At 36.3% G+C, this 25,881-nt stretch overlaps 1 protein-coding gene and 1 long non-coding RNA gene across 3 annotated transcripts; one reads left to right on the top strand and one right to left on the bottom strand.

Moving 5' to 3' along the window:
• On the top strand, window positions 1-25,881 carry LOC117217631 (brother of odd with entrails limited). Of its 2 annotated transcripts, none has more exons than XM_033465414.2 (3): window positions 1-685; window positions 7,156-7,945; window positions 12,492-25,881. In XM_033465414.2, exons 2-3 carry the CDS (start codon window positions 7,167-7,169, stop codon window positions 13,354-13,356), a joined length of 1,644 nt encoding a protein of 547 aa, XP_033321305.1. In that variant the 5' UTR covers window positions 1-685; window positions 7,156-7,166; the 3' UTR covers window positions 13,357-25,881. The 2 variants fall into 2 exon arrangements, with proteins under 2 accessions (XP_033321305.1, XP_076377457.1); XM_076521342.1 differs by lacking the exon at window positions 1-685 and adding an exon at window positions 969-987.
• On the bottom strand, window positions 11,770-18,041 carry LOC117217700 (uncharacterized). Its single transcript, XR_004489621.2, has 3 exons — window positions 17,724-18,041; window positions 17,286-17,537; window positions 11,770-14,726 (listed from the first exon to the last, which is right to left on the bottom strand). It is a non-coding gene; the product is annotated as an uncharacterized LOC117217700 (long non-coding RNA).

Below are 25,881 nucleotides of genomic sequence, written 5' to 3'. Positions count from 1 at the left end.
CAGTCGGCGCACAGCATCCAGCAGCAGCGCTACTAGCGGCAGCCGAACGGAAAGACTCCCAGGCAAGTCGTGGCCGGTTACCTGTGTGCCCGCATGCGTGTAGACCATGCGTGTGCCTCGGCTGCGTGGGTGTGCGTCGAGGTAGCCTACCTGGCGGCGTCCAACACGCAGTAAACCGCGCGCTCTTTCGTATCCACGGTCCGGAAAGAAGGGACGTGCGCGCCTTCTCCGATTCTCGACGGGTTTCCCATTTTCCCTGCGCCGTTTCCTACGCCGCGATTTCCACCGGTATACGGGAAAACCGCGTCGGAACGCCGCCGGAGAGAAATCGTGAATCGGTGTGCGACGATAGGCGAGAGCGACTCGGCGCGGTTCCGTTCCGAAAATCGTGTGCCCGAGCAGCCCGCAGTGCGTTCGGATCAGTGTCGCTAGTGTGGGATCCGTGTATGTGTGCTTACGTGGGTGCTCGCGGTTGGATTCGTCGCGATCGAGCAGCAACGGCGAGACGGGTCCTGGTGGCGAGCTCGGCGACTCGATGTAGCCGATCCTGGTGTCGCCACGAATGCTTCCGCCAGCGACCGCTGAATCTCCTCAAGATCGGGAATCTCGGCCGGAGATGCGACCGCGGACCATCGGCGCAGAGTAAACGCGTGTTCCGGAAGCGTTCACGGCCGATCTGCACCTGGTGAGCATTTTCCCGGCGTGCGGCGCCGATACCGGGATGCCGACGCTGATCCAGACACTTCCCGATCCGGCTCGGCTCGATCGGGAATCCGTGCGGCAAGCGGGTCCACGTTTGTTGCATTCCTGCGTTTGGGCATTCGCGATTCCAACATGGCCGCTGGGACTAGCCGTGACCGCTGGGTCCGCGGAAGCCATGTTGGCAGGTGTGCTCGGCTCGAGATAACCAGTTCACGTTCGTGGAACGCACGCGGCTGACAAACGGGAACGGCTTCCATGTATTATTGGGGTTTCGGCTTGGAAACCGTAAGCGATAACTCGTCCCGATCCACCGATCGATCGGCTGCGAAACGCTACCGCGTTTAATGTATTTTTCCAGACCGCGCGGAGACTATCGTTCGGATTTCGGATTTCTTTTTTGTTACGCCGGGAATATCGGCCTTGGACCGTTCGGATCTCGATACAGGCTTTTTACGGGCTTCTATTTGTCTTCTCTTGGCAGCCGCGTCTCGACGGAACGAGTTTCAGCTGCCCGCTTTCGTTTCGACGGACCGAACGCAACCGATGATTTCACGGGTACTGCGAACGTTTTCTGGGTCTCGTATCGTTGCCGTGGATCGAGATGAACGTTCGCGTGTCGGGGAGACCGCGGCGGTGGCACGGTGGCTGCCGTGAAAGATGCTATTGTTCGGTCCACGAAAACAACACTCGCGACGGCTAATAAGAGACACGGAGTGGCAAGATGGCGGATGTATTTAACGTGCGTTACTCTTAACCTTGTCACGTGGACTTTTTAGCGTCGGACGGAATAATCGAAAGCGGCGACGTCTGCGGTTGTTGTTGTTGTTGTTGTTGTTGTTGTTGTTGTTATCGTTGGCGGACGATTGGTGTCGGCGAAGCGATTCCATTGACGGTTTTCAACGGGTAATAGAACCGCGACGGTAGGAGATTTAGATTCGTTCGAGTTGCTGCCGTAGTCCTTGAAACGCGCGTTTCTAAGGCATTTCGCAATCGAGGTACGCGCTGCCAGTTTGCAATAGCGTGAAAGTCATTTTAAAGCTAATAATCCCGCTGATACAAAATGTCGCAGCCGCCTGTTGAATTCCGTTTGCAAATATTGCAAGCGTAGCTGCCGCAACAAACGTGGGGCTTAGCGCGAGGCTTATGTCACCTGCGTAATGGTAATCTGAGAATTATTTTTCGATGCTCGTATCGCTGCGATATGCGCGCGTTGCGTCACGAAGGTTCGACCCTGTGTGCACTCGAAGCTATTTCGATTCCGAAACCGAGGAATTCAAACGGTTCGGCAACTTGTTAAAATCGAATGAATCGAATTCACTGCATTTATTCATATCGCATTGAAATTTTTAGTGACTTTTTAAGTACAAATCGATTTAATAATGCGAAGGTTTTTTCGATTTATGGCACGGCAATTTTAAATGACGCTCCGGAATTGCCGTTTCAGTCGAAAAGATTAGTTTTTATGGGAAAAGTTGAATTACGGTTAGATAAATGAATTGATAAGAGTTCGTTTTAGAGAGAATCCTACGTTGTAGAATTTTATTTGGTGATCAGCGAAATATAAAGAATAGCATGTGTTTTGCTTAAATGTTGTTCTATTAGAGTGTAATATTTGCAACAAGGAATCGCGCTTTTAACTCAAAAGTTAAAAGTTATACCGATGAAAAGATAGTGAATGTTTATAAATGTTTCAAAAACTACATGGTTTATTTAGAAAATACAATACAGTTTGTAATTTTAATTGTCTTCTTTTTTCTTAATTTATACCGGTGTGAAAAGCATAGTTAAAGTTATACAATTTTCTAAATGTAACTAAAATTTCACACCGGGCCATTAGGATTTTTTACTTGACGTATTGGAAACAAACATTTTCATGTTTTCCTTGTCAACCCTCTAACCGCGGCCGTGATTTTGATTTTTCGATATGAAAACAAAAACTAATTTTATTTGTTATGCAGACGCGTCCTACGAATTAGATGAAAAAGGATACAAAATGAGAAACGAGAAAGATAACGGAATTTTCAATTTTTTAATAAAAAATAAATAAAAAAAAATGCAAGAAATCGTTCTTTTCTGCACTACTTCAGAGTTTTAAGCTTGACCATTACGATACAAAAAACAATAAAACAAAAGCGTTTTTAAATCATTTTCATAATAGAGTTCTACATCAATTTGTAATAACTAGACTGCGGATTTTACGCATTTATGGTAAACTTAGGTAGTTGAAATTTAAAATAGTATACAAATTAAAAGCATTATAAAACGTCATTGTATTATTTTTAATCTGTTAAGACGATTAGGGACCGCAAATGTGTATATTGGAAGAATGTCAGTGTGAGACAGAAATGACTCCAGCATAGGAAGCCGCGATTCAGTAATCGAAGGGTTAAAAAAAGAATGAAGTTGCTTTATGGTTTCCAATCCTTGCAATTGATACAGACAATTTTTATTTTGCATAAAAATCCGCAGTTTGGTAATGACACGGCGTCGATAAAATCGATATCTACTACCATCACCGATTTATATCGAACGAATGATTCCTATCATAGAAATTTACACGTTGTGTTTTATGCACAGTACAACGTAAATATAGTCGTATTTTGTAAAACTAAATACAAATACATTTACGTTGTACTGTACATAAAACACAATGTGTAAGTTACACGTAGAATGATAATCTCATTCAATGATAGTAATTCAATCTGATCATATATTCACAGTATTATGGTTCATGTAGGGGTCACGGCGATTAAATACTTAAAGGATACTTAAATTGCGAATAATCGGTGATAATATTCACGTCAATTAAACTCAGAAAACCATTTAGCAATTAACAATATTAGACAATATTTTAATAATTTCTATTAAAAACTTAATTATTTTTCCTACAAAAGTTGAAACATTTCGTAAGTTTTGAGTGCCTTTTTGAGTAATTTCGAGTGCCTCGTCTCCCAGGAACAAAAGTCAGAAATATTTATTCGGATTCAAAAAACGAAATTTTGTCGCTAATATAGTCAGCATACTAAAGGCTAGAATCTGCAAAATGCACTAAAATTAAAAAGTCAAAGTGCTAAATGCTAACGTCACTTTAGCGACACAAAAGCTGAGCGCTTCTTTAAGTATTTACTACGCGTGGATAAATACGTAAATGAGAGGAATTCACTTACAGGACTTTCTTATTCACGGTTTGAGGAATACAAAAACACTTTTTTTTTGCTATTCATCTTTTCATCTTTGCGAAACAGTGGCAGTACAGCAATCTATGTACATACGTACTGGCAATATGTATTTCTTCGGAATTTGCAGCGTAAGTGTCGTAAACTTTGTTATACTGCAACCAAATTCTTCAAAATAGAATTAACATAATATCAGCCTGAACAGAAATTATAAACAATTTTATGCATTTCTTTTTCTTAGTAAACATGATTTTTCGTCTTCAAGTGCCGGCATAGCTATCAAAATCAATATTTTGAAAAATTCCCAACATACGTCTGTAGCTATTTTAACATTCGAACGGCGGACTCAGGGTCCATCCTGATCCAGACTAGTAAAATTGATATCTGAATGTCAAGTTTCTGACAACCAATTTCAATGTTCACATGTTTCGACAAAACTTATAGAAAAACTAACGTATCTATTGGGTTGGCAACTAAGTAATTGCCGATTTCAATTATAGATGTCTCTCACTCCCATTTTTATGATATCCGTAAATGTTATATTATAAAATTATTATTATTATTATTATTATTATGTTATTTTTTATTATCCGTGAATGTTAGCACCTGGACAAATTGAATGCAGTGGTCAAGGAAAAGCGACCAGAATTGGTCAATCGTAAAGGTGTCATTTTCCACCAGGACAATGCTAGGCCGCACACGTCTTTGTCCACTCGGTAAAAATTGATGGATATTGGTTGGGAATTGATGTTACACCCACCATATAGCTCTGATCTCGCGCCATCGGATTACCACTTATTTCGATCCCTGAACAACTCCCTTCGTGGTAAAACTTTTAATGATGATGACGCTGTAAAACCTCACTCAACTCAGTTTTTGGCCGAAAAGGATCAGACTTTCTACGAGCATGGAATTTTCAAGTTGTCAGAGAGATGGCAAAAGGTCATCGAACAAAATGGAAAATACATTACAGATTAAACTTCATTCCAAGTAAAAAAAAAATTTTTATTTCATTGAACAAATCGGCAATTACTTAGTTGCCAACCCAATAGATGGAATATCATAAAAATTGTGTTGAAAAAAAATTATAAATAAAGAGATAAATGATCATAAGTATGCCCAGTTGTATTTTATCAGAAAGGTCCGTCGTTCTAGGGTTAATGTAGTTTAAAAAGACATTTGGTTTTGTGTTCTAAAACATTTACAACACTTATGCTGCAAACAACACAAGTTGCACAGTGACAGGCACAGCATATAAATGGCAGTGGCAAGCATATAAATAAGGAATATATATATATATATATGTAATAACGTTTTTCAAATTGTACCATATGACTTTAATTTTTTTGAGATTTTTGGCCAATTAGTTTGTTAGAGGATGGGTAAACAAAAAGTTTTTTAGATATCAATTGATTGGAATGATACAGAAATTAACAATTTATGTTTCTCCAACTTTTTTATTTAAATCTATAAGGAAAATTAAGAACAAAATGCATTTTGCAGATTCCGATGCATGTCACTGAAAGATGTAAAATTTACCTGTTTTCGGTTCGAATTCGTGAAACACTGCCATTTTCATGAACTTTAAATGTTAACAGCTCATAATAATGTCAACCGATTTCAATGAAATTGTCAATGTACATACATATAAGTTACTGCGACCTACAAAATGCATTCTATAAATTTTCTGTGTGGGCTAAGACAAAATAGTTGAAAAACATTTTTTTTTCTTAATTTTATTATCTTCCTAACACTATTGCACTTTTTGAAAACATTTTTTTAGCTATTGCCTAGTAAATTGATCCCTTCAAAATCAAAAAAAAATTGAGATCGCTTGACCCAATTATGAAAAAGTTATTCCGTTTTAAAAGGTGTACGGAAACTTATTAGACTGGCTGTACATATATAGGGTGTCTAAAAAGGTTGGGAATACATGGTACTGAGGTCAAGTGGATGAAGAAGTTCATATAAACTTATGTTCAAAAATGCTTTATTGGAAACATATATTTATGATTTATTGTAACAGTTATAAAACATGTTCGAAAATTTCTCTCACTGCAAGAATGCAGGCTTTTATTCGTCGAATTAGTGATTGACGAACTTTTTCAAACGTTCCATCTGTATTAGAAATAATATTAAATGCATTTTAAGTACATTCCTAGAATTAATCTTGTGTTTTTATCGTATTTATATAAACCAAGATTTATATAAATTTTGAACGCTTATATCTTTTCAAAGGAGCATTTTCAGATACAAGTTTGTTTATATGAACATTTTTCATCTACTTGTCCTCAGCAACACATAGTATAAGTTTGATCCCTACCTTTATGGACACCCTGCATATACAGGGTGACAAAAATACAAAAACACAAAAATATAAAAATACAAAAGTACACAAGATATCATTTAAATGCTGTTAAATACACGTACATCTCAATTTCAAAACAACCTTGACATAATCTTTGTTGACAAAAATTTGACATCGACAATTTATTGAATTTATTGTTGATTACACAGTTGGTTACGACTTTGTCTAATCTCTTTGCAGGTAATTTTTATAATTAATTCATGTCTTTTGCACGATAGTTTTATCTTTCACATTTCTTCTTTTTGTCATAACTTGTCAAAGTACCATTTATGGACATTTTGTTACATAACATCTTAGTCTTATTTTTACTAGTATCTAAAAAAATACTGAACCCTCTGCATATATTTTCCTATTTATATTCTCGCCATTGTATATTGCAGCCTTCTTGAAAAACAAATTTTTCGTCGATTCTCCAAAATACGTATAAGAAAGTCCCCTTAATATAAGTGAATCTGACATTTATTTATTTCTCTATCTAGTAAATAGTTGAAGAGACGCTTGAATTTTTAAATGTGTATGCGTGTGTGTATGCATGCGTGCTTGCGTGTGCGTGCGTGTCTATTGTAATATAGAATTAAGTTGCAACGAAATGAAAGTTTTTTTTTCTTAGTTTAAAGTCGCATTAACATCTCAGGTCATGAGCGACTCTCCAAATCGGTTTTCTTCTTACTCTTGTTTTTCTTTTTTAATTTTTAGGTATACATATACCGTTTTAAACGACAGTTTTATATTTTAATTTCATTACTAACATTTATTTATTTCCATAACTTAATCAGTTAGCTGATTTTGACGGGTGTACTCAAAACGTCGCTGTATCTTCATGACGAGTATACTCGTCGAAATCAGCTAGATGGTTAAGAAAAAACAATAAAACAAATCGTTTACCACGGTGCTTGACTTGCATTGTAGGTGTGATTGGTATGCCGACGGACATCGTGGCGTCGTCGGCCTCGGTCTCGGTGACCGTCTCGGAGGAGACGAGCAGAGGTCGGGACCCGAGCCTTGGATCCTCGTCAAGGTCAGGCTCCTCTTCGGCAGGTGGATCCTCTTCGGGGTCCGCGGCGCAGTCGACCTCCAGAGGATTCGACCCGGCTAGCGCCCTGGCTGCTTATCACCACCATCGGCATGGCCTGGTGGCGGGTCTGGGTCACCCTCATCACCGGGAATCGTCGGCGTTCGTGCCGGTGGTGCCTTCGCGGCTGCACTTGGCACCCTACCCGGGCGACATGCACCCTCACTTGACCGGGCCGCCGCCGTCGTCGTCCGCGACGAGCAGCTCGGAGCACGAGGTCGGCGCAGAGCCCTCTGTCGCCAGAAAGTCCTCGTCCAGCTACGAGATCATGGCTATGATGGTAGATAAAAGGAAGGAGCTGGCCGCCAGACCACTCCTCCTCCCACCGCCACCCCTTCTGGAACCGCCGCCCGGGTACCCGGTGTTCGCAGGGCCCTTCCCTGCTGGCTCGGCGCTCTACCCACCCGGTGGGCCCCTCGCCCATCAGCATCTAGACAGAAGGCTACTCCGAGCGCCCGGCAGAGCGTCCAGGCCCAAGAAACAGTTCATCTGCAAATTCTGCAACAGACAGTTCACCAAGAGCTACAATCTCCTTATACACGAGAGGACGCACACCGACGAACGACCTTACTCCTGCGACATCTGCGGAAAGGCTTTCAGGAGACAGGATCACCTCAGAGATCATAGGTACTTTCTCGTTTTCTTGTTTCGGACTTCGCTTGCCACCTCACGCCTCACTTTTGAAGGAGATCAGTTAATCCGTAAATACAAAAATTATGACATTCTGTGTACAAATAGAGCGAGTCGTGGCTAGCTAAAGCTAAATTAGTGTACCTCAGACATTATAAAGAAAAGAATGTGATAGATTTTGTTGCCAAAAACGACCTGGCAACGCTGGTGAACTGTTGATTGCAAAATACAGAAGCTGCATGAACTTTTGTCCCATTCTTTAATTATTTTATTGACTCGAAAGTAATGCAACAGTATTTTTAATTTCTTAAAAAGGTTTAAAAATCTGCAGTTTAGTTATGATTAATCTAAGACTAACTTTTGTTGGGGTTGATACGTGATTTAAAGGGATTCTTTGTGGAATATTCCGAGAACAGCAAATGATATTTAACAGAAATTGAAACAGAAATTGCATCGTTTCAGCGCGTCTACAAAAATGTCAAAAACAGATTTTTGTTCAATTTAATGTGATTTTAGATCTAATTTTAGAATTAATATTAAAACAATTGTGTGTAAACAGTTTTGTAGACATAATAAAACAATGCAATTTCTATATCGTTTGCTTTCTTGAGAAAGAAAATAGTGACGTTCTTTCAAGGGGTGTTTGCACCCCATTAAACCGCTTTTCGGTGCCAAAAAATATGGCAGTATTTCGGTAAAAACTTACTCAATGTATGCGCAAGGTTTTATGATTTTTAGATTTTGTGGATTCATAAACGTCTCTTGTGTGAAGCTTCGTACGTGGAATATATTTTATTGACACTTCACCCACAGGCAACGACTTGACCCTTGATTGTACTTTGACGAGTCTGACTCACGATTCGGATTTTTAACAGCTTGTTGACCCCTTAACCCCTTGCACTACAACAACGAGTCAGTGACCTAAAAGTAACGTATGGTAATGAAGCCGGTTATTGTGAGGGTAGTTTGTTTTCGGGGATAATTAACTTTATATTTATGGAATAAGACATATTAAATATTTTTGTACAAGAATAAACAAGATGAAAGAATTAAAAAATTAATATGTCTTATTCGATAAATTTATTATTATTTTTTATATATTTTATATATATTTTTGTATATCTATACAAAATCAAATAAAGGAATAACAAAAATTAATATATCTTATTCGATTTATATATTATATATATATTTATATAACTTTATATTTATCGAATAAGACATATTAATTTTTGTTATTCCTTTATTTGATTTTTGTACAAAAGCATTTAATGTGTCTTATTCAATAAAGATAAAGTTATATAAAATCTATATAAATAAATATAACGGAAACAAACCAAAGGCACTGCAATTGGTCACCCCACGGTCTTCACTTTCACTACCCTCTCTAAATAAACAAATGCAGATTGGATTTCAAAACTTAAATTACTGCCTTTAAAATAATTGTTAATACACTTACGGATGTAGTAGCATTGGTCATAAATAGACTACGAATTTTTATATAAAATAAAAATCGTTTGTATTAAAATTGCAAAATGCAAAAGTTACGTACAAATTCGTTTCTTATCTTAATAATTTCAATGAATTGAAAGTAATACAACAGCACATCATTAAATCCTTCAAAGGTTTCCAATATTTTGTATTTGATCGGTTGAACTTAGCACGTAATATAAAAATAAGTCATTATAGGGATTTATAAAGAATGAAGATAATTTAGCTTGCTAACAAAAATAATTTCTAGGTAATTAGTTTGTGATGAAAAATACATAAATAAAGCAAATTCTTCCGCTTCTTAAGATTTGATTCAGTCCCTTACAAAAATAATTTTTTGTTACAATTTTGTGATAAACACGGAATAAATGAATATTCTTATTTTTCACATAATATGCACCCACTATGCGCCTATGATTTCCACATGAGGCATCGCATCCATACTTCAAGATGTTTTACACTCTTCACTTATTTCTGACTCATTGTTGTTACATCATCAGAAGTGAAACCGTAAAACTTGTTTTGAACTGCAACTTCTGAGCATAAAATTAAAATACTATAGTACTGCACTGATAGTACCAAGTATGTACCTTTATCCTAAAAATTATCATCGTTGCGATATTTTACTTCTAATCATTCTATCTAATTATTTTTATTAAAAATATTTTACACCTTTCCTATGTTTCTATAGTGGTGTAAATAATTATAGGCTCAAAGTAACTTTTACTCTTTTACCGATATTTAAACAAAGACTTAACGAAATATCATAGTTGTATATTTCTATTTTCCATTATTTCTAACAAGGAAATATACAAATACATATAGCTTTTTCTCTATTTTTGTTTAAATATCTGTACAAGTGTAAAAGTTACTTTGTATTTATAATTGGTGGTCTCTTTTACCTTATTCCTGTATATTTAAAAAAACCTTAACAAAACATCGTATTTGTGTCATTTTGTTAAGTTTATTAAGTTATTAAGTTTAGTTTTTTTAAGTCATTATGCATACCATTGTATCTGTAAACAAAAAAATAATGTTTTTGATAACGATACTCTAAATGGACGGAATTAAGGGGTCACCCTGTAAATTGTAATACGCGACGCTTTAACTCACTTAACTTGCAACAAATATTTATTTCTCGCGAAAACATAACATTTTTGTTTTTCTGCTTCTGCTAATTATACTTCATATTAGCGAAAACAATATGTATCTCTCTCTCTCTCTCTCTCTCTCTCTCTCTCTCTCTCTCTCTCTCTCTCTCGTCTGGTATAAATCTGTATCCCTACGTACTGGGTGTCCGATTTGAAGTTTCACACACGATTATTTTCCAAATTGTAGTTGATTTAAAAAACTATTTCCAATGAAACTTATGTTGTTTGATCGTACTTGTGCAGTATATTGTTTATATAAAACTGTATCTTTTTATTTAGACGAGCATTTGACTCGTTCCATGGAGAATTCATTGATCTAATATCGATCTTCGAATATCCTTCAAGGTCATTCATTGTGAAAGTAGCATTCTCTTTCCACCAAGATTACCAAACTTAATGCCTTTAGACTTTTTTCTCTTGCGTGGCCTTGCGAAAGAAGATTATCACGATGATGCATCATGCCAGATAACATGAAGGCTTCTTCTAATTGAAGAATATCTAAAGATGTCAGTCAATGAATAGAATATACAGCTTTTAAGAGGATAAATCTATCTTCCAGAAATAGATTCGATTATCATTGAGTGTTCTCTTGAATGTGAAGGATACAAAACGACTTAAAGAACGACTAACAAAGATAAGTCTTGAATGTCAAAGAATAACCTTGAGTTATCTTCAAAGACCAACATGTTAGGTTAATAAAATCGTTATGGAATGGACCATATGCGCATCTAATTAGAAACATACAATTCCATATAAAAAAAAACGAAGGTCACCTCGAAATCTCGAGGTGCACTGCCACATGTAGAAGCTTTATGACTGCCGAAGGTGTCTCTCCCCTCCTACCCCTCTACTCCCCTACGCATCATTTTCGGACTGCAGCTTACTCAGTAGTCGAGGATGAGGACAGAAATTGCTCTGCTCTGGCTGGCTAACGATTCACTGCTAATACGAGAGATGCACTGCGTATTGGTCACGCGGTAAAATGATGGGGATGCAAGCACTTACTTAACCCATTTGCATCCGCAAGCGGAATGATCCGCGCTCGATGATCGTCGATTATCATGAATTAGTTAACTATTTTTAGGATCAGCTGCTAGATTGATGAGTAGACTGCGGATTTTCTGTATTCATGACAAAAATGAGTAGATCAAATACAAAAGATTAAAAACATTTGAAGAATTCAGAAATAATATTGCTTTATTTTCAACTGAATACAACAATTAAAGAAAGAAATATATGTCTCTGTAGTGACTGTATATTGCAATTCATGCAAACTATTTTTATTTTGCATAGAAATACGCAATCCATTAATGAGTTATCCATGGGAAAGAATCGATTATATGTTTTTAACCACTTATCAAATGATACATAAATGTAAATCAATATATTTTGGATTAAACATAATAATAATTATAAGACGTATGTTCTTGCACTCTTTCCTTTTTTTTACTCTAGCTCTCTTTTTCTCTCTCGCTCTCTCTCTCTCTCTCTCTCTCTCTCTCTCTCACTCGATTTCCCGTTTTATTTACTGCTCACACACTCGCTCTCTATACTGTAATGTTTCCTTCGCCACGCATACCCCACTCAGGTCACAAACAAACGCAGACGATACACACTAACAAATTTAATTAAAATTAATTAAAACATATAAGTTTACGGAAACGCCCACTCATTAAAAAACTAATAATGTCATTTGACTCCCTACTAGAAGTACTAAAGGACATGTGTCGATTTGTTTTCTTTTTTTAAATCACGTGTGTCTACGAAATTTTCTACAATCTCAACTTAAATGAGGCACTCCATGTATAATGACACATGAAAGATATACTTATCAACTACTATTTTCGATGCAAAATGCAAAATCAGTGCATCTTCATTATTCCACTGTTTCGATGTTCTAGGTACATCCATAGTAAAGAGAAGCCGTTCAAATGCGGCGAGTGTGGCAAGGGCTTCTGCCAAAGCCGCACCCTGGCGGTGCACAAGATCCTACATATGGAGGAGTCCCCGCACAAGTGTCCAGTCTGCGCTCGTAGTTTCAACCAGCGCAGCAACTTGAAAACCCACCTCCTCACTCACACGGACCACAAGCCGTACGAGTGCACCTCCTGCGGCAAGGTATTCCGCAGGAACTGCGACCTCAGGAGGCACGCGTTGACCCACGCTGTAGGGGACGTGCCGCCGGAGGCCTTAGAGGAAGCCCTCAGGGACGACGACAGTCCTGAGGAAGACTGTCCAGAGACAGGATCGTCAGCGTCTGGATCCGGGTCGGCGTCGACGTCAGGATCCGCGAACACTTCCTTGCCAGCAGCTTCGACAACTCCTTACCCTCCTCAGGGGTCCTCGGGGCCGCCGCAACCACCCCCGCCAGCGTCCTCGTCCACTCTCCCCCAGAGACCTCAACTTCAAATCAGAAGAGACCTGTTGCCCACCACGAAACCGTCCACGGTGACGAGTGGTGGGATCGGCGGCCACTCGGTAGCCCAGAATCCGCCGCCGGCCCATCCGCCCCCGCCGCCGCTGATTTTGACCTCGTACCGACGAAGAATCGGGTCACCGGGTCCGTCCAGAGTGCTTCTAGAGCTGCAGGAGCGCGAGAGGGAGAGGGAACGGGAAATAGAGCAATCCAGAGAAAGGGAACGCGACAGAGAACGCGAGGAAGAGGTCTCGCGTCCGCCCAGAGCACCCACCCCGCAACCGCCACCCCCTCCCAGACCAGCTCCTGCTAGACAAGGATTCACCATAGCCGACATCATGCGCCGGTAAAGGGAGAAGAAGAGCAAAGAACATCAATGAAAAATACCAAATGATTGTCTGCTGTGAAATTGGGCTCGGAGAGACTTGCCTTAGGGACGAAACGTGTCATGGATATCATTTGGGTAACTGAAGTGATGGTTTTGACAATTACTATTTTTGGATTGTGTGCAGCAGTGCTGTCCACGGGGGACAACCGATGGTCCCCACCACCGCGCTACGACACAAAGACGGCGAAGGTTCAGTAATGGGTCCTACTCCTGCACACCTTCAGGTCTCAGCTTGATCCGTTAACGAGGGTCGATTTAGAAATTTTCTTTGCTCCGATTGACTGATGATTCACCGCTGAGACAGGATCCACTGCGGATTGAATGCGCAGTAAAATGGTGGGGATGTGCGCGCCCACTTAGGGAGTAAGAAAAGCGTGCAGCAGCAGGTTCCATTACTGTACTTGCTGTCGTGCTACAGTAGTGCACACCAAGAGCCGTTTCACACGAAGATACCTGCATCGCGATACGTGTACGTGGTACAGCGTTCAGCACAAGAAAAAGTATCGTGATATACTATATTGCCCTCTGAATGCTCCCATTTAATTACAGGTACAGGTCGCGGTATTCGTCATACGCGCATCGCGATACAATCATCCTCGTGTGAAACGGGTTTTAAGCGGACGTGGTGGTGTATTCTGCGAATTCACCTAAATGAAGGAGTGAGGATACGTGCGACTAGGTCACCGATGTCCGATGTTTCACTCGGTACGCTCGAACTCCACTCTAAAGCCTCACTTCCTAGAATTGGTGGGGATAGAAGTGGACTATTTAGTGAGCAAAGAAAGTGTGCACGTAAGTGTGCACTACTGTATTCAGAGCTGATGAGAAGACGCCTTTAAGGAATTCGGGCACGATTGGTTGCAACGTTCCGCCTCGTCTCACATGCATTTTCAATGTTGCCTTACCTGAGTCTAGGCCTATACGGTCACATCTACAGACGAGATCGTACGACAAAGAAAGCGGACAAGGTGCGTAATAAAATGGGTATTTCATCAGGTAAAATAGAAGTCGGCAAAGCGTAAGCATATACGTTGATCCACAGCCGTCACTACGAAAGAAGTCGGTAGTGTATATTGGTGCATAGATCTTGTGACTATGTCAATAGGCTCCAGCAAGCAGTCAGGTAGAAGCGTGGATAGTACGGTCAAGCGGAGCCATCACTAGTTACCCCGCAAAACCCTCGGAGGACTGCTCATCACCTCTGAATATGTAAATAGCTTTGCCTTCTTCAGCAAAAGGACGCTTGGATGGGAAAGCCAGCGCATTGGGGGGGGGGGGGCAGCGTGGACAGCACTGGTGTAAAGCTGCGTGATAGAGAGTCCGATCTCAGACCTGGAAAACATTTGAAATGAAAATGAGAAGTAACTATTTGAAATAATCCACTTCGAATCATTATTTACTATGCTCTTATCTAAAAATGAAAATATTGATTTATTTGAAATAATAGCAATTTCAAATCATTAATTATTTAATTACTTTTTTATTTAAAATATGGCAAAGGAAATAACCCTCAAATATGAGGGTTATTAGAGAAAATCATCTTCAAATATGATGAAGAAAATAATCCTCAAATATTACAAAGAAAATAATGCTCGAATATGAGAAGGGAAATAAAAATAATATACTATAATATTATAGTTTTCATTTGAAGAAATCTTTGCAGCAATTTGCTTTGAGTAAAACGTTTTCCCCAAAAAGTTCATCCTTAACACGTTGTGTGTTACGTTTATCATGTTTGGGTGACACTGATTTTTGATCAGATTGCAAAACTCGAACTTTTACTAGGATGTTGAGAATGCAGAAGAGTTAAGATACCATCTATTATGGCCAATTTTAACTCTGCAGTTTCAGTTTCATTAATTAAATTATTGTGGGAATTTTTGAGATTCGAATTTTCGACATTTAACGTGTTAAGAGATTTTTGTGTGGGCCCATTAGTGCAGAAAAATGGAAGACGAATATTATTCTTCAGAAAAATGTTCCTCATTATTGGATAAGCATTTAACGTAGTCAGATCGGTACTTTTATCTTGCAGAACTGTCAATGAGAATGTTAGTGTAAACCAGACCCACTGAAATTTAAAATCGAACTCAATTTCCAAGAAGAATTTCACAATAATTGTTGTAAATAATGATCAAACGAAATAACATATTATTTAAGATAATATTTCAAGTAATGCGATTTGAAAAGTGATTACAGACATGGAAATAATTGTGGAATAAGATAATGTGTCACATTTGAAATAATATTTCGAATAATGTCATTTCAAGCGTGAACCAGGTCTGAACCTGATCACTCGGAAGTATTTACTTGTAGACAGAGGGAATTATTCGAATAGTGTAAATCCACGGTTCTATCTTTGATGGTGCAATTAGAGATTACGTTGATCGAGAATAGGAAAATTTTATTGAATAGTATAGGGTATATACAAACAACAAGCTGAACCACAAAAAAAAAATTGTTGTAGTTTTTGTACTTTTATACTGTGCTTGTACATTTGAACGAAATGCTTGTTTATTAAAGAAGGATTTATCTAGTTGCTTCCTGAATAATTCACCCACCTATCTGGTTTCAAAGCCTGCGTTTCTTGAGTCATTTATTTAAGAGCCGAAATTTGTGATTGTATTAGTATACAATAATGAGATAATCCTTTTGAATTTGCTATTGGTCTATTGACATATGTAATTTTTCGTTTAAATCGTTTAATTTAGTCTATTTTATAGTTTCAATAGTTTTGTGAAATTTTATTATTTTCAAACTTGATTTACTTCTTGCTGTTCACAAATTTATTTATTCTCTTTTTGGTACCAAACAAACGAGGCAATTGTTTGTTTTTATTAAATTATTTACTTTATCTTGTTCCTAGTAAAAGATAAAACTGTATTGCCAAAAACAGATTTCTGTTGCTTGACGTTGGTATCAAACGATGTGATCAAATTCGGTAAACTCGATTATATAAACCATAATTATTTACGAACGACGTTCAATTATGACAAACGTACTGCCGAACCCACATATGGATTTACATTGTTCAAATTTTCAATGTCTCGTTGTACGACTGATTGATCGGAGAGTATTATGCAATAAGAAACATCACGGCGTGGTAGAAATATTACTACAGAGGTTAAATAACAAAATGTTACAGCGAGTAATTACGGGGATAGATATCGTAAAAATGATATTTCGAATAACATTGCAATTTTATCGAAAAGGAAATTGATATTGACAATAACGATGGTATTAGCTATATTCTTGTATAAAGGTAACAATGCCAACATATACAATTCGAAGCTCTTTTGTACAAAGATGAAACTTTTTATTTCTTATTTTATAATTCTGCAAGAATGTTTTCCCTTTAAGTAAGAATACTTCATATAGAAATGAACATAGAGTAATTGTTACCCGTTAACGGATACTGTTTTATTTTTGTTTCTTGCTGCTCATAAATTTTGTTATTTATGAACGCGTCGACATAAAAATTCTAATAAAACGACTATTTGTTCGTGTTTCGTTATTGAATAATTTCCGACAATATTTTTACTGTCTCGTGATGTACATTCTATTAGTATTAGTAATTGATGATTTTGTGTGCAACGTCCATGGAAAAAAAAAGAAGTGGAGAGCAGGGAGAAGCAGGTTGGAAGAGTACAATATAGATAGTTGAAAACATCGACAATGATGAAAATGTATTAGTGCCTTAAGATGATATTTTTGTATATATAAAACAAATGTTGAAATTCATTTGATATTGGAACATTGAATTTCCATGTAGAACGCCGCGACTGTGGCCATATCTTTTTTTCCATATCGGTTTTCCACAGTTTGGAAAAATCGCGGAAAGTATATTTTGAAACTTCGATTACACTCGATTGTTCCAGTGATAACACTCACCATAACAGTCCGCTGAACGACATGAGAGCGTAGATAAGGCACTACTTTCAACGAGGACGTAGTGTATAGTGTAAACAAAACGTTCACGTGATCCATGCTACGATTACAGCTGTATGGCTGTTAGACGACGATGCTCAGGGACGAATTTTAGAGGACCCTCGTCGGGGGCCCTTGCATGCAGAGTAGTCTCATGTAGAAAGGCCTGAAAATTGTAATTCGACCCTGACCCAATCACGCGTCGCTCGCGTGCAGCTGTTTATATTTTGTGTCAGGACAGGGTCGTCACACAATTTTAGGTATCTCAAAATATAAAGAGATAAGATGCTGCTTTACCGAATAAGCGATTACTTATTCTCAATATGGTGTGAAATTTATTCGTTGTGACAATATAAATATATCTAAACCAAAATTCGAGCGTTAAATTCCGCCTTAGCTTACTTGGGAAGGCCATCCGTAAAGAACCACTGGAATTCGTCCCTGAACAGCGGACATTCAACTGTCGCCGCAGCACCGCTCGCACGAACTTTCTGTGTTTACATCTATGTACTTTCTCGCCTCGTTCTTCGACGGACGATTAGAACGAATCACAGATAACTTCCGCCGGAAACGACGAAAATATATGAAATTATAATCTAGTAACAAAAATAACATAATTTCGTTGACGATTATATAGCAAGAAGAGATTCGTACCGATACTAGATTTCTATAATTAGGACAACCAATAATCTAATAATTCTACGCTCTTGAACAAATTAACACTAGAACTACAGTAAACTGAGATATACTTGTTTGTTCGCCACGATTTTTCTAATATTTAATCCTTTGCACTCGAGTGGTGACTCTGAGGCACCAATAAAATTGCTAGTTCACGTTCCAAGATAATTTTTATATTAACGAAGTTAATATATATTATTATATTGACTATAATTATATTATATTATTATATATAATATTATAATAATATTATAATATTATTTTATTATTATTATATTATTTTATTAATATATTATAATATTAAATAATATAATAATATTATATATTATTATATTAACGATTTAAAAAATCGTTAAAAGTATAACTGTCATCACGAGTCATCGCAAGACTCAATTTCATATGCATAAAATGGAAATACCATAAATCAGAAAAATTATTTTAGATTTACGGTTAAAATGGCTTCGAGTGCAAAGGGTTAAAAATATGTTTTGATTCTAAAAGGATCTAGTTATGACTCATTGTACAAGTATAGAACTGTAATTAACAAAACCCACTTGCAATCACTTTAATTTAAAATTCTTTCGGTCCCGACTAAAATAAAAAGGTATGAAAGAAAAAATATTTACTTCTTATACTAGTTTTAGATGACTTTGTATCATATTTGTATCATAGGAATGCTATTCAGATTATTCAGATTACTCATACTGCTTATACTGTATTCATATCATAAATTATAGAAAGATCATGGCAGATCAAATTCATAAAAAACCACAAATGCACTATATAAAAGGACTGCTGAAAATTTTTCATAAAAAGAAAATGTTCATGTCACGACACAAATAAGTATTTATTAATTTTCCACAAAAGCAATTTTATGCTTTCAATAATGTGTGGAATAAAAATCCTGAAATCCGGTTATCTTACGATTTTCGTAGTTCTACTGTTAAAGATAGCTGAGCATATTGTACAACGGCGACAAGTTATTCTTAAAAATAAATAATGAACCCAAATTGAAAATTTCCAATTACAGATTAGTCCAAATGAAGCACAAAAAGTATCATTTCATAAAAAATGCACGTTGTACGTAGTTTGGCCATTATATATTTTATTGTCTAATTTAGAAACAATGCTTGAAAATGTAATATTCTACGAGGTACGAAACTCTTTTTCTTTTTCATTCTTATACCACGCCAATGTCAACTATAAATCGTCTTACACAAAGCTGATTACTAGACTGCAGATTTTGCGGATTTATGGCGAAAACGAATAGGTGCCACATAAAACAATACACTGATTAGAAGTGTGGAAGGGTGTTAATGAATAAGTCTCAGATTATTCGAATTATTCACGGTAGAAAGAAATTTCTACGTGGCTCTGTTTATTGCAATCGATATGAACAATTCTTACTTCGCATGAGGATCCACACAGAGCTGGGTAATATTTATTTAGAGAATATTTGAAACACTATTTGAAATAATAGATTCTTCGCAATTCAATTAAAATAGTACTTGAAGTATAATAAAATTTTCAGTAGATAAAATATTTTATTTTGATAATTCGCAGCTAAAGCATGAGATAAATATTTGATTTAGGAAATGTAAAACGTAAAATGAAATAGTTTATTTTGCTAATCTAAAGTTATATAAATATCATGAAGATAAACATTTCATCTTGATAATCTAAAACGTAAAATAAAATAGTTTTCATTTTAATAACACAAAACATAAAAATAAATTGGATTTATTGTCTTTTTGAATACAGCTATTCGCACGTAACAAAGTATATCTTTTATGTATGTTTACAACGCAGAGAAAAAGTACTTCGTTCGTTTTAGATTACCAAAATAAATTTTGCACTATGATTCGGTAAAATAAAATAATTTTATTTGTTGATAATAAATTAAATAAATCAAATATTCCGTATTATGGCACAAATATTTTCAGTGTTTTTCAAATTAAATACTATTTGAAATATTATCTTAAAAATTTGTGACAACGAATAAAATATTTTATTTTCTATGCACGATCTAAAATAAAATATCTATTTACTATTTGCCATTTAAAATACTATTTTACCAAGCTCTGGATCCACAGTCTACTGATTACAGAAATTGACGAACAGATTTTCATTATCGGACTGCTGATATTCATGCGCTTACAGGGTACTCTACGTTACAACATTATCATCAACGAAAAAATATTGCAAATACCATGAGCATCCGCGATCTGTTTGCAGCACTTATGACAATAATTATAAATAGACTGCGGATTTTATGCGTTTACGACAACGATCAAATGCAAAACACAGTAAAAGTGTTTCAGGAATTTAAAAATACCGTTGAATCACTTTGAACTTATCAAAAGGATTAAGAAACGAAGCGGATATATCTGTGCAGGTTTTGTATCTTGTGATCAGCGTAGACAATGTTTATTTTTCATAAAAATCTACAGTTTAGTTTCGATGAAATTGAACTCGAAAGAGCGAGAGCGGGAAACCGAGAAGAAAGAGGGAGAAAGATTCTGAAGATAATACAATTTTTCATGCATTCTCAGAAATGGAGTCACCGAAAATATGCATTAGTGCTGGTGACGAGAAGAAATGCACGATGACACGAAAGGTTCCTAATAGAAAATCGATTTTTTAGAAACTCCCGCGACAGGGAAGGGGCGCGTCGAATACAAATAGGAGGAGAGGAAGGTCCTCGGGTCGCTTTCTTTGTCCGGAATGTGTCTAGAAGGGAGCAATGCGGATTCCGTGGTCGGTGGAGCAACCTGCACTGCCACTGCAACGTTTGACAGGTGCAACGGGGTGTCGGCGCTACTCGGTTTCGTTGTTACCTGCTCCGTTCTAAAAATATTCTCCGGCCCTAGATGAGCAACCCTCTTTTTTCTCCTTCTATTCTCCGACCAGACAATCATTACGGATCCTTTTGTGACCCTCGAGCCGCCTTTTAACCGCAACGCTGATCCCCTCGGTTTTACTACCGGCCCCCGAAACCCGTATTCTCTCGAACCTATTTCGAGAGGGGAGGGGGGGACAGATGGAGGTCTGTGGAATTCGTTCGATTCGCCCCTTCTTCGACGTCTCGCTACCAGACGAACCCTCTTACGAGTCGAATCGTGGGTTTCGAAGGGTAATCCCAGAATATTTCGGTGAAACCCTTAGATCTATAGGGTGTTCATTTTATCTTGAGCACGCATAATAAGATCTGTAGCCGAAAGATTGCACGATTTCATGGGACAACTATAAATATAGAACAACATTTTCTTTCACGGTCGTTTCGAGTCAAGTATTCGAGGTCATTATTGATCTTTTAAACGTGATTCATAGTATTCGAGGTCATCTACAAGTGATGATATTATGCTCGGATGAATTCGTTCTCTTTTTGCTAGCTATGATATTGCATTAACGAAAATATATCTTCCATTTAAAAAATCAATAATGATCTTAAAATCACCTTGGAGGAAAATGTCCTATGAACAATCTATATATACCTATAGACACGGCTTCAGATAATTTGTCTGAAGCAAAGATGAACCACCTGCATGACGTCACACGTGGCCAAGATGCATAAGTTATGCTAATATGATGCATAATTACTATTTGTGCAGTTTCAAAAGTACTTAACTGAAATAATAAATACGTAAAACAATTTTAATGCTCGATTTTAATGTGTTGTTAATTTTTGCAAGAGATGAGTAAATAGACGTATACACACGTTGTTTTTAAATTATCCAAGATAATAAATATTCTTATATAAGAATATATTTTGGTCGTTAAGTCTTACCTTTTTTGATTTTAAATAGCGCTCATTATAACATATTTTGGAAATTGTAATTTTACGAAATTTGTTTGAAGAGATCTTGAGAGAGAGAGAGAGAGAGATTTGTTTGTTGAAATCTTGATGATGTAAAATGACAAATACACGAATGCTCGGAGAAAAATGATTTATATACATCGACGTTACGCTTAAATTATAGATGTACACTCAGCCATTTTAAAATCATCTTGTTCCGCATGCGACCTCATGTGTGGCCCATTATCTTTGCTTCACTGGATCGTTGGATTTCCTATACACGTACTGTACATAGGCCGTGTCTATCGTACTATATATGGTCTAAATAAGACGAAACCGATCCCTGTACGGTAGAACCTCGTTCGTTGCACGAAACAAAATCGAAAATACATGAGAAAATCGACCCGTGGGTAAAAGCCAATTATAAAAAGTTTTCGCAAAAGTGTTCTCGAAATAAATTTTTAAGGTCGAAGCTGTTTTTTATTTGCATCGTATAGTACTCGCCTTGAAGAACAATAGGTCACGAATGAATCATTCTTTTAACCAGTTAGCTGCTGCGACCCCTCCGAGAATATCTACAATGTGCGCAAAAAGTAGCCGATGTACATATGTACTTTGTTTACACTATATATGTACAATTTCTTCGCAATAATTTTATTTATACTTTTTATTTGTTCGTTTTATTTCGTGTTTGCCGCCAAATATTCAGAACGTCTTAGAATTTACGAACATATTTTGAGTATACTGACGAGCATACTTGTCAGAGACAGCCAACTGTTTACGAAATGATGTTAAAGTATCGTAAATGATTTTTTTCAATTGATCGATATTTTTATTCGGACATTGGTAAGGAGATAGTGTGCAATTAACCAACCAATTAGATATTGCACGTTAGAGCGTAAATGTTGATTTCGTGCTTACAAGATAACAGCCCTCTTTTTGAACAATCGCAAGAAACTGAATATATATTTTCAATTATCGTGCTATACTAAGAGAAATCTCGAAAGACTTCTTCTACGTGACAACTTCGGAACACGAAGTTGCAATTGCCATTGAACAATTAATTAACGAAATGGGATTCCGTGCATTAAAGAAGGTTACAGCGAGCGAGGTACTATCTAGAGAAAAATTAGCGTGCCTAGAAGAAGTGCGTTAAAAGTTTTATGTTGCAGAAAAAGGTCGTTGAGATGTAACGTAGATAATTTTTGTTTTGCATAAAATCCGCAGTCTACCGATCACGATTATCTTGCGAGAGTTACGCATCACTGGCAGAGAATATGTATATTTGACGCGGAAAATATTTTCCTTATCGACAGAGGCAAATGCAATGATGAGGTTATTATACAAGAAATATTAACATCCATACACTGCTCAGACGAAATGTCCCGAAATTTTCTAGTTTGTCCAATTTAGTAGATTTTTGATAACCATTTGATGGCAAACCTTTTTAGTAATTATACTGAGACGATTTTAGAATATTTATTTCGAACATAAGACCACTGACGGTGTTATTTACTAATTTATTTAAAGCTATTGTTGGAGATATATTTTTGTATACACGTTAGACTTTCTATTTCTTTTAATGGGACAGATATTAATTCAAATAAATCACCAAAAACTGAGCGTTGAATGGCGATTTTGATGGTGTGGAAATGGATTAAAATGAAACGTTACAGATGAAACTTAGTTGGTTTGAAGTAAGATGTAAATTAATTAATTATACGTGAAAAACGTGAAATAATTGTTTGCGCAACTATTTTTAGAGAGTGTATGAGGGTTAATATAAGGATGAGTATGTTTTCTTTTTTATAAAGTACAGAAAATTCGACAATGATACAAGTTTTTCAATCCTCATTACCGTTGCCATTATTCACAGTATTAAGAAATTTTCTAATGTTTTGTCAGTCTACTGAAGTCCATTTCCACATAATGGTCGACTGTTATTTTGTGTTTGATTAAAAAAACAGGCATTTATCATTTTAGTGATATTATTTTCATATATATATATAAATGCATTGATAATGAATGAAGAATCTGTAGATATAAATAGAATTTTGGAAAATGTCATTTTTTTATAACAAACAGGAATCATTACATATTTTTCGTAAACAGTAACATACAATTGTCTTTATATTTCTCAAACAATACAATTTTCGCATTACACTCTAAATTAACTTTGGTGATTTGTTTAGATTTTCACGTTTCAGAGAAATATATCTCGCGATACTATTAAATTATATTATAAAAATATATATTAATTAAAATATAAAGAAAGAAGACTCGAACAGTGTGAATTACTAGACTGTTGATTTTTATGGAAATTCTCATTTTTATGAATTCATTTATAAAACTTTTACAGTAACTGGAAGATTCTTTGTAGCGAACCTAGAATGATAATACAATTAATTTTTGGTAACATGCACGTTTACAGACCAGTCATCACATGTTCCATTATTTCATTTCAAATTATTTCATATTATAATAATATGATTCGCTTTTCTCAATATTTGTAAATTTCACAACTGCATGGCCTAAATCAAAGCAATATAAATTGATTATACGTTTTATATTTTTAAATTACAAATTTTATTCTTCTTACAAAATTTATTTATTATCAGATGATTTTTGTCCTCGCATAGTACGGAGCTCTTATCAAAACACTTTTATAAACTGTTGCATCATAAATGAAACATAATTTATTAATTTATACTATGAAGTATAAATTCATTTATATCTTCTGCGTTCCACGCCATTAATGGACGACAGCTAAATTTTATGTTTATGTAATATATATAATTAACATAATGTTTCCAATCAACATTATGCACATGCAACAAAATCGTAGAACATAACACAAAAAATAAGTATCACGTTATTCAAATCGTCTCTTTTTTCTGTTAAAGAAAATATATGATGTCAGTTTATTATATAGAATTAATATATGGTTTATTAATATATGATGACAATTTCCAAAATATTTTTTTACGCTTGTAAATTCTTCACCTTAATATCACTGCACTTTTGTTTGTAACATTCATGGATCACCCTGTACATACAAGACTATTCTCCATGTTCGATATGCCCCGAAATCATTTTTCGCGATTTCGATGGAATATTTTCTGCCAGGGTTAATATTATTGAAATTTACGTTCATATGATGCGAGTTAAAAAGTGCGAGCTGTAGAGAGTACAGACGTATTATTCTTTGTTGCTGAATATTTGAGATAGAGTTTATTCGAACGTTAAAATTATTTGCAATTTAATGTCTTTCGCCTATACAGCTACTTTACATAATAATAATAATCTCATATTCATGTTACGACTTCGGATGTAGTCGTATTTCATTCTCATTTGCAGCATGACGGAGATGTTCTCTTCCAATTGGGTCATTTTCTGATCAGGGTTTTCGGTTCTTTCATGGTTTCCCTTTTGCCAGAAACGGTTGATATCACGTAATTTATATTTATTAACAACGCAGCGACCTATTCGTGACCTCGGTTAAACGAATGTGAATTAAATTATTGAACTCGTGTTCTCCGATTAACAGATTATTGATCAGGGACCAATCAACGTAACAGTGTCGATCGGTGAAATGCGGAGGAACGCCTCGTTCACTTCAAGTTCACGCATATCTTAAATCGGTTCGTTTCTTGGCTTCGTTCATTCGGGAACGATCGAAGAAATCTTACCGATAATCGATTAAGTGCTGTTCGCAATTTTGTAATTTTTATTAACTGGTATACATACGTTACTGTAGGAATGAAATTCCCCCGTGTGTATGTTCATATGCGTCCGCGTGTGTGCGAAGGAGCGACGAAGTAGGAGAAGAGAATTAAAATTATTTTGTACTATTTTTAAACGTATCTAATGTATAGTGATATATTGAGAATGTACAATATACTATGTACAATGAGTACTGTCCGCGGGATGAACTGAGAATTCGCGGGCAACTTAAGTGTCCTGTTATTTTCTACGTTATCAGTTTACGTCTCGCACGAGCATCTATATTTTTAGATATATACGAGAGTTAAGCAAGTTTGTAAATTATATTAAGAAAAATAGAATAAAATATACAAAAAATATTAA

The sequence above is a fragment of the Megalopta genalis genome, chromosome 4 (assembly GCF_051020955.1).
Source record: "Megalopta genalis isolate 19385.01 chromosome 4, iyMegGena1_principal, whole genome shotgun sequence".
NCBI lineage: Eukaryota > Metazoa > Arthropoda > Insecta > Hymenoptera > Halictidae > Megalopta > Megalopta genalis.
This window is presented reverse-complemented; position numbering and strand designations above follow the sequence as displayed.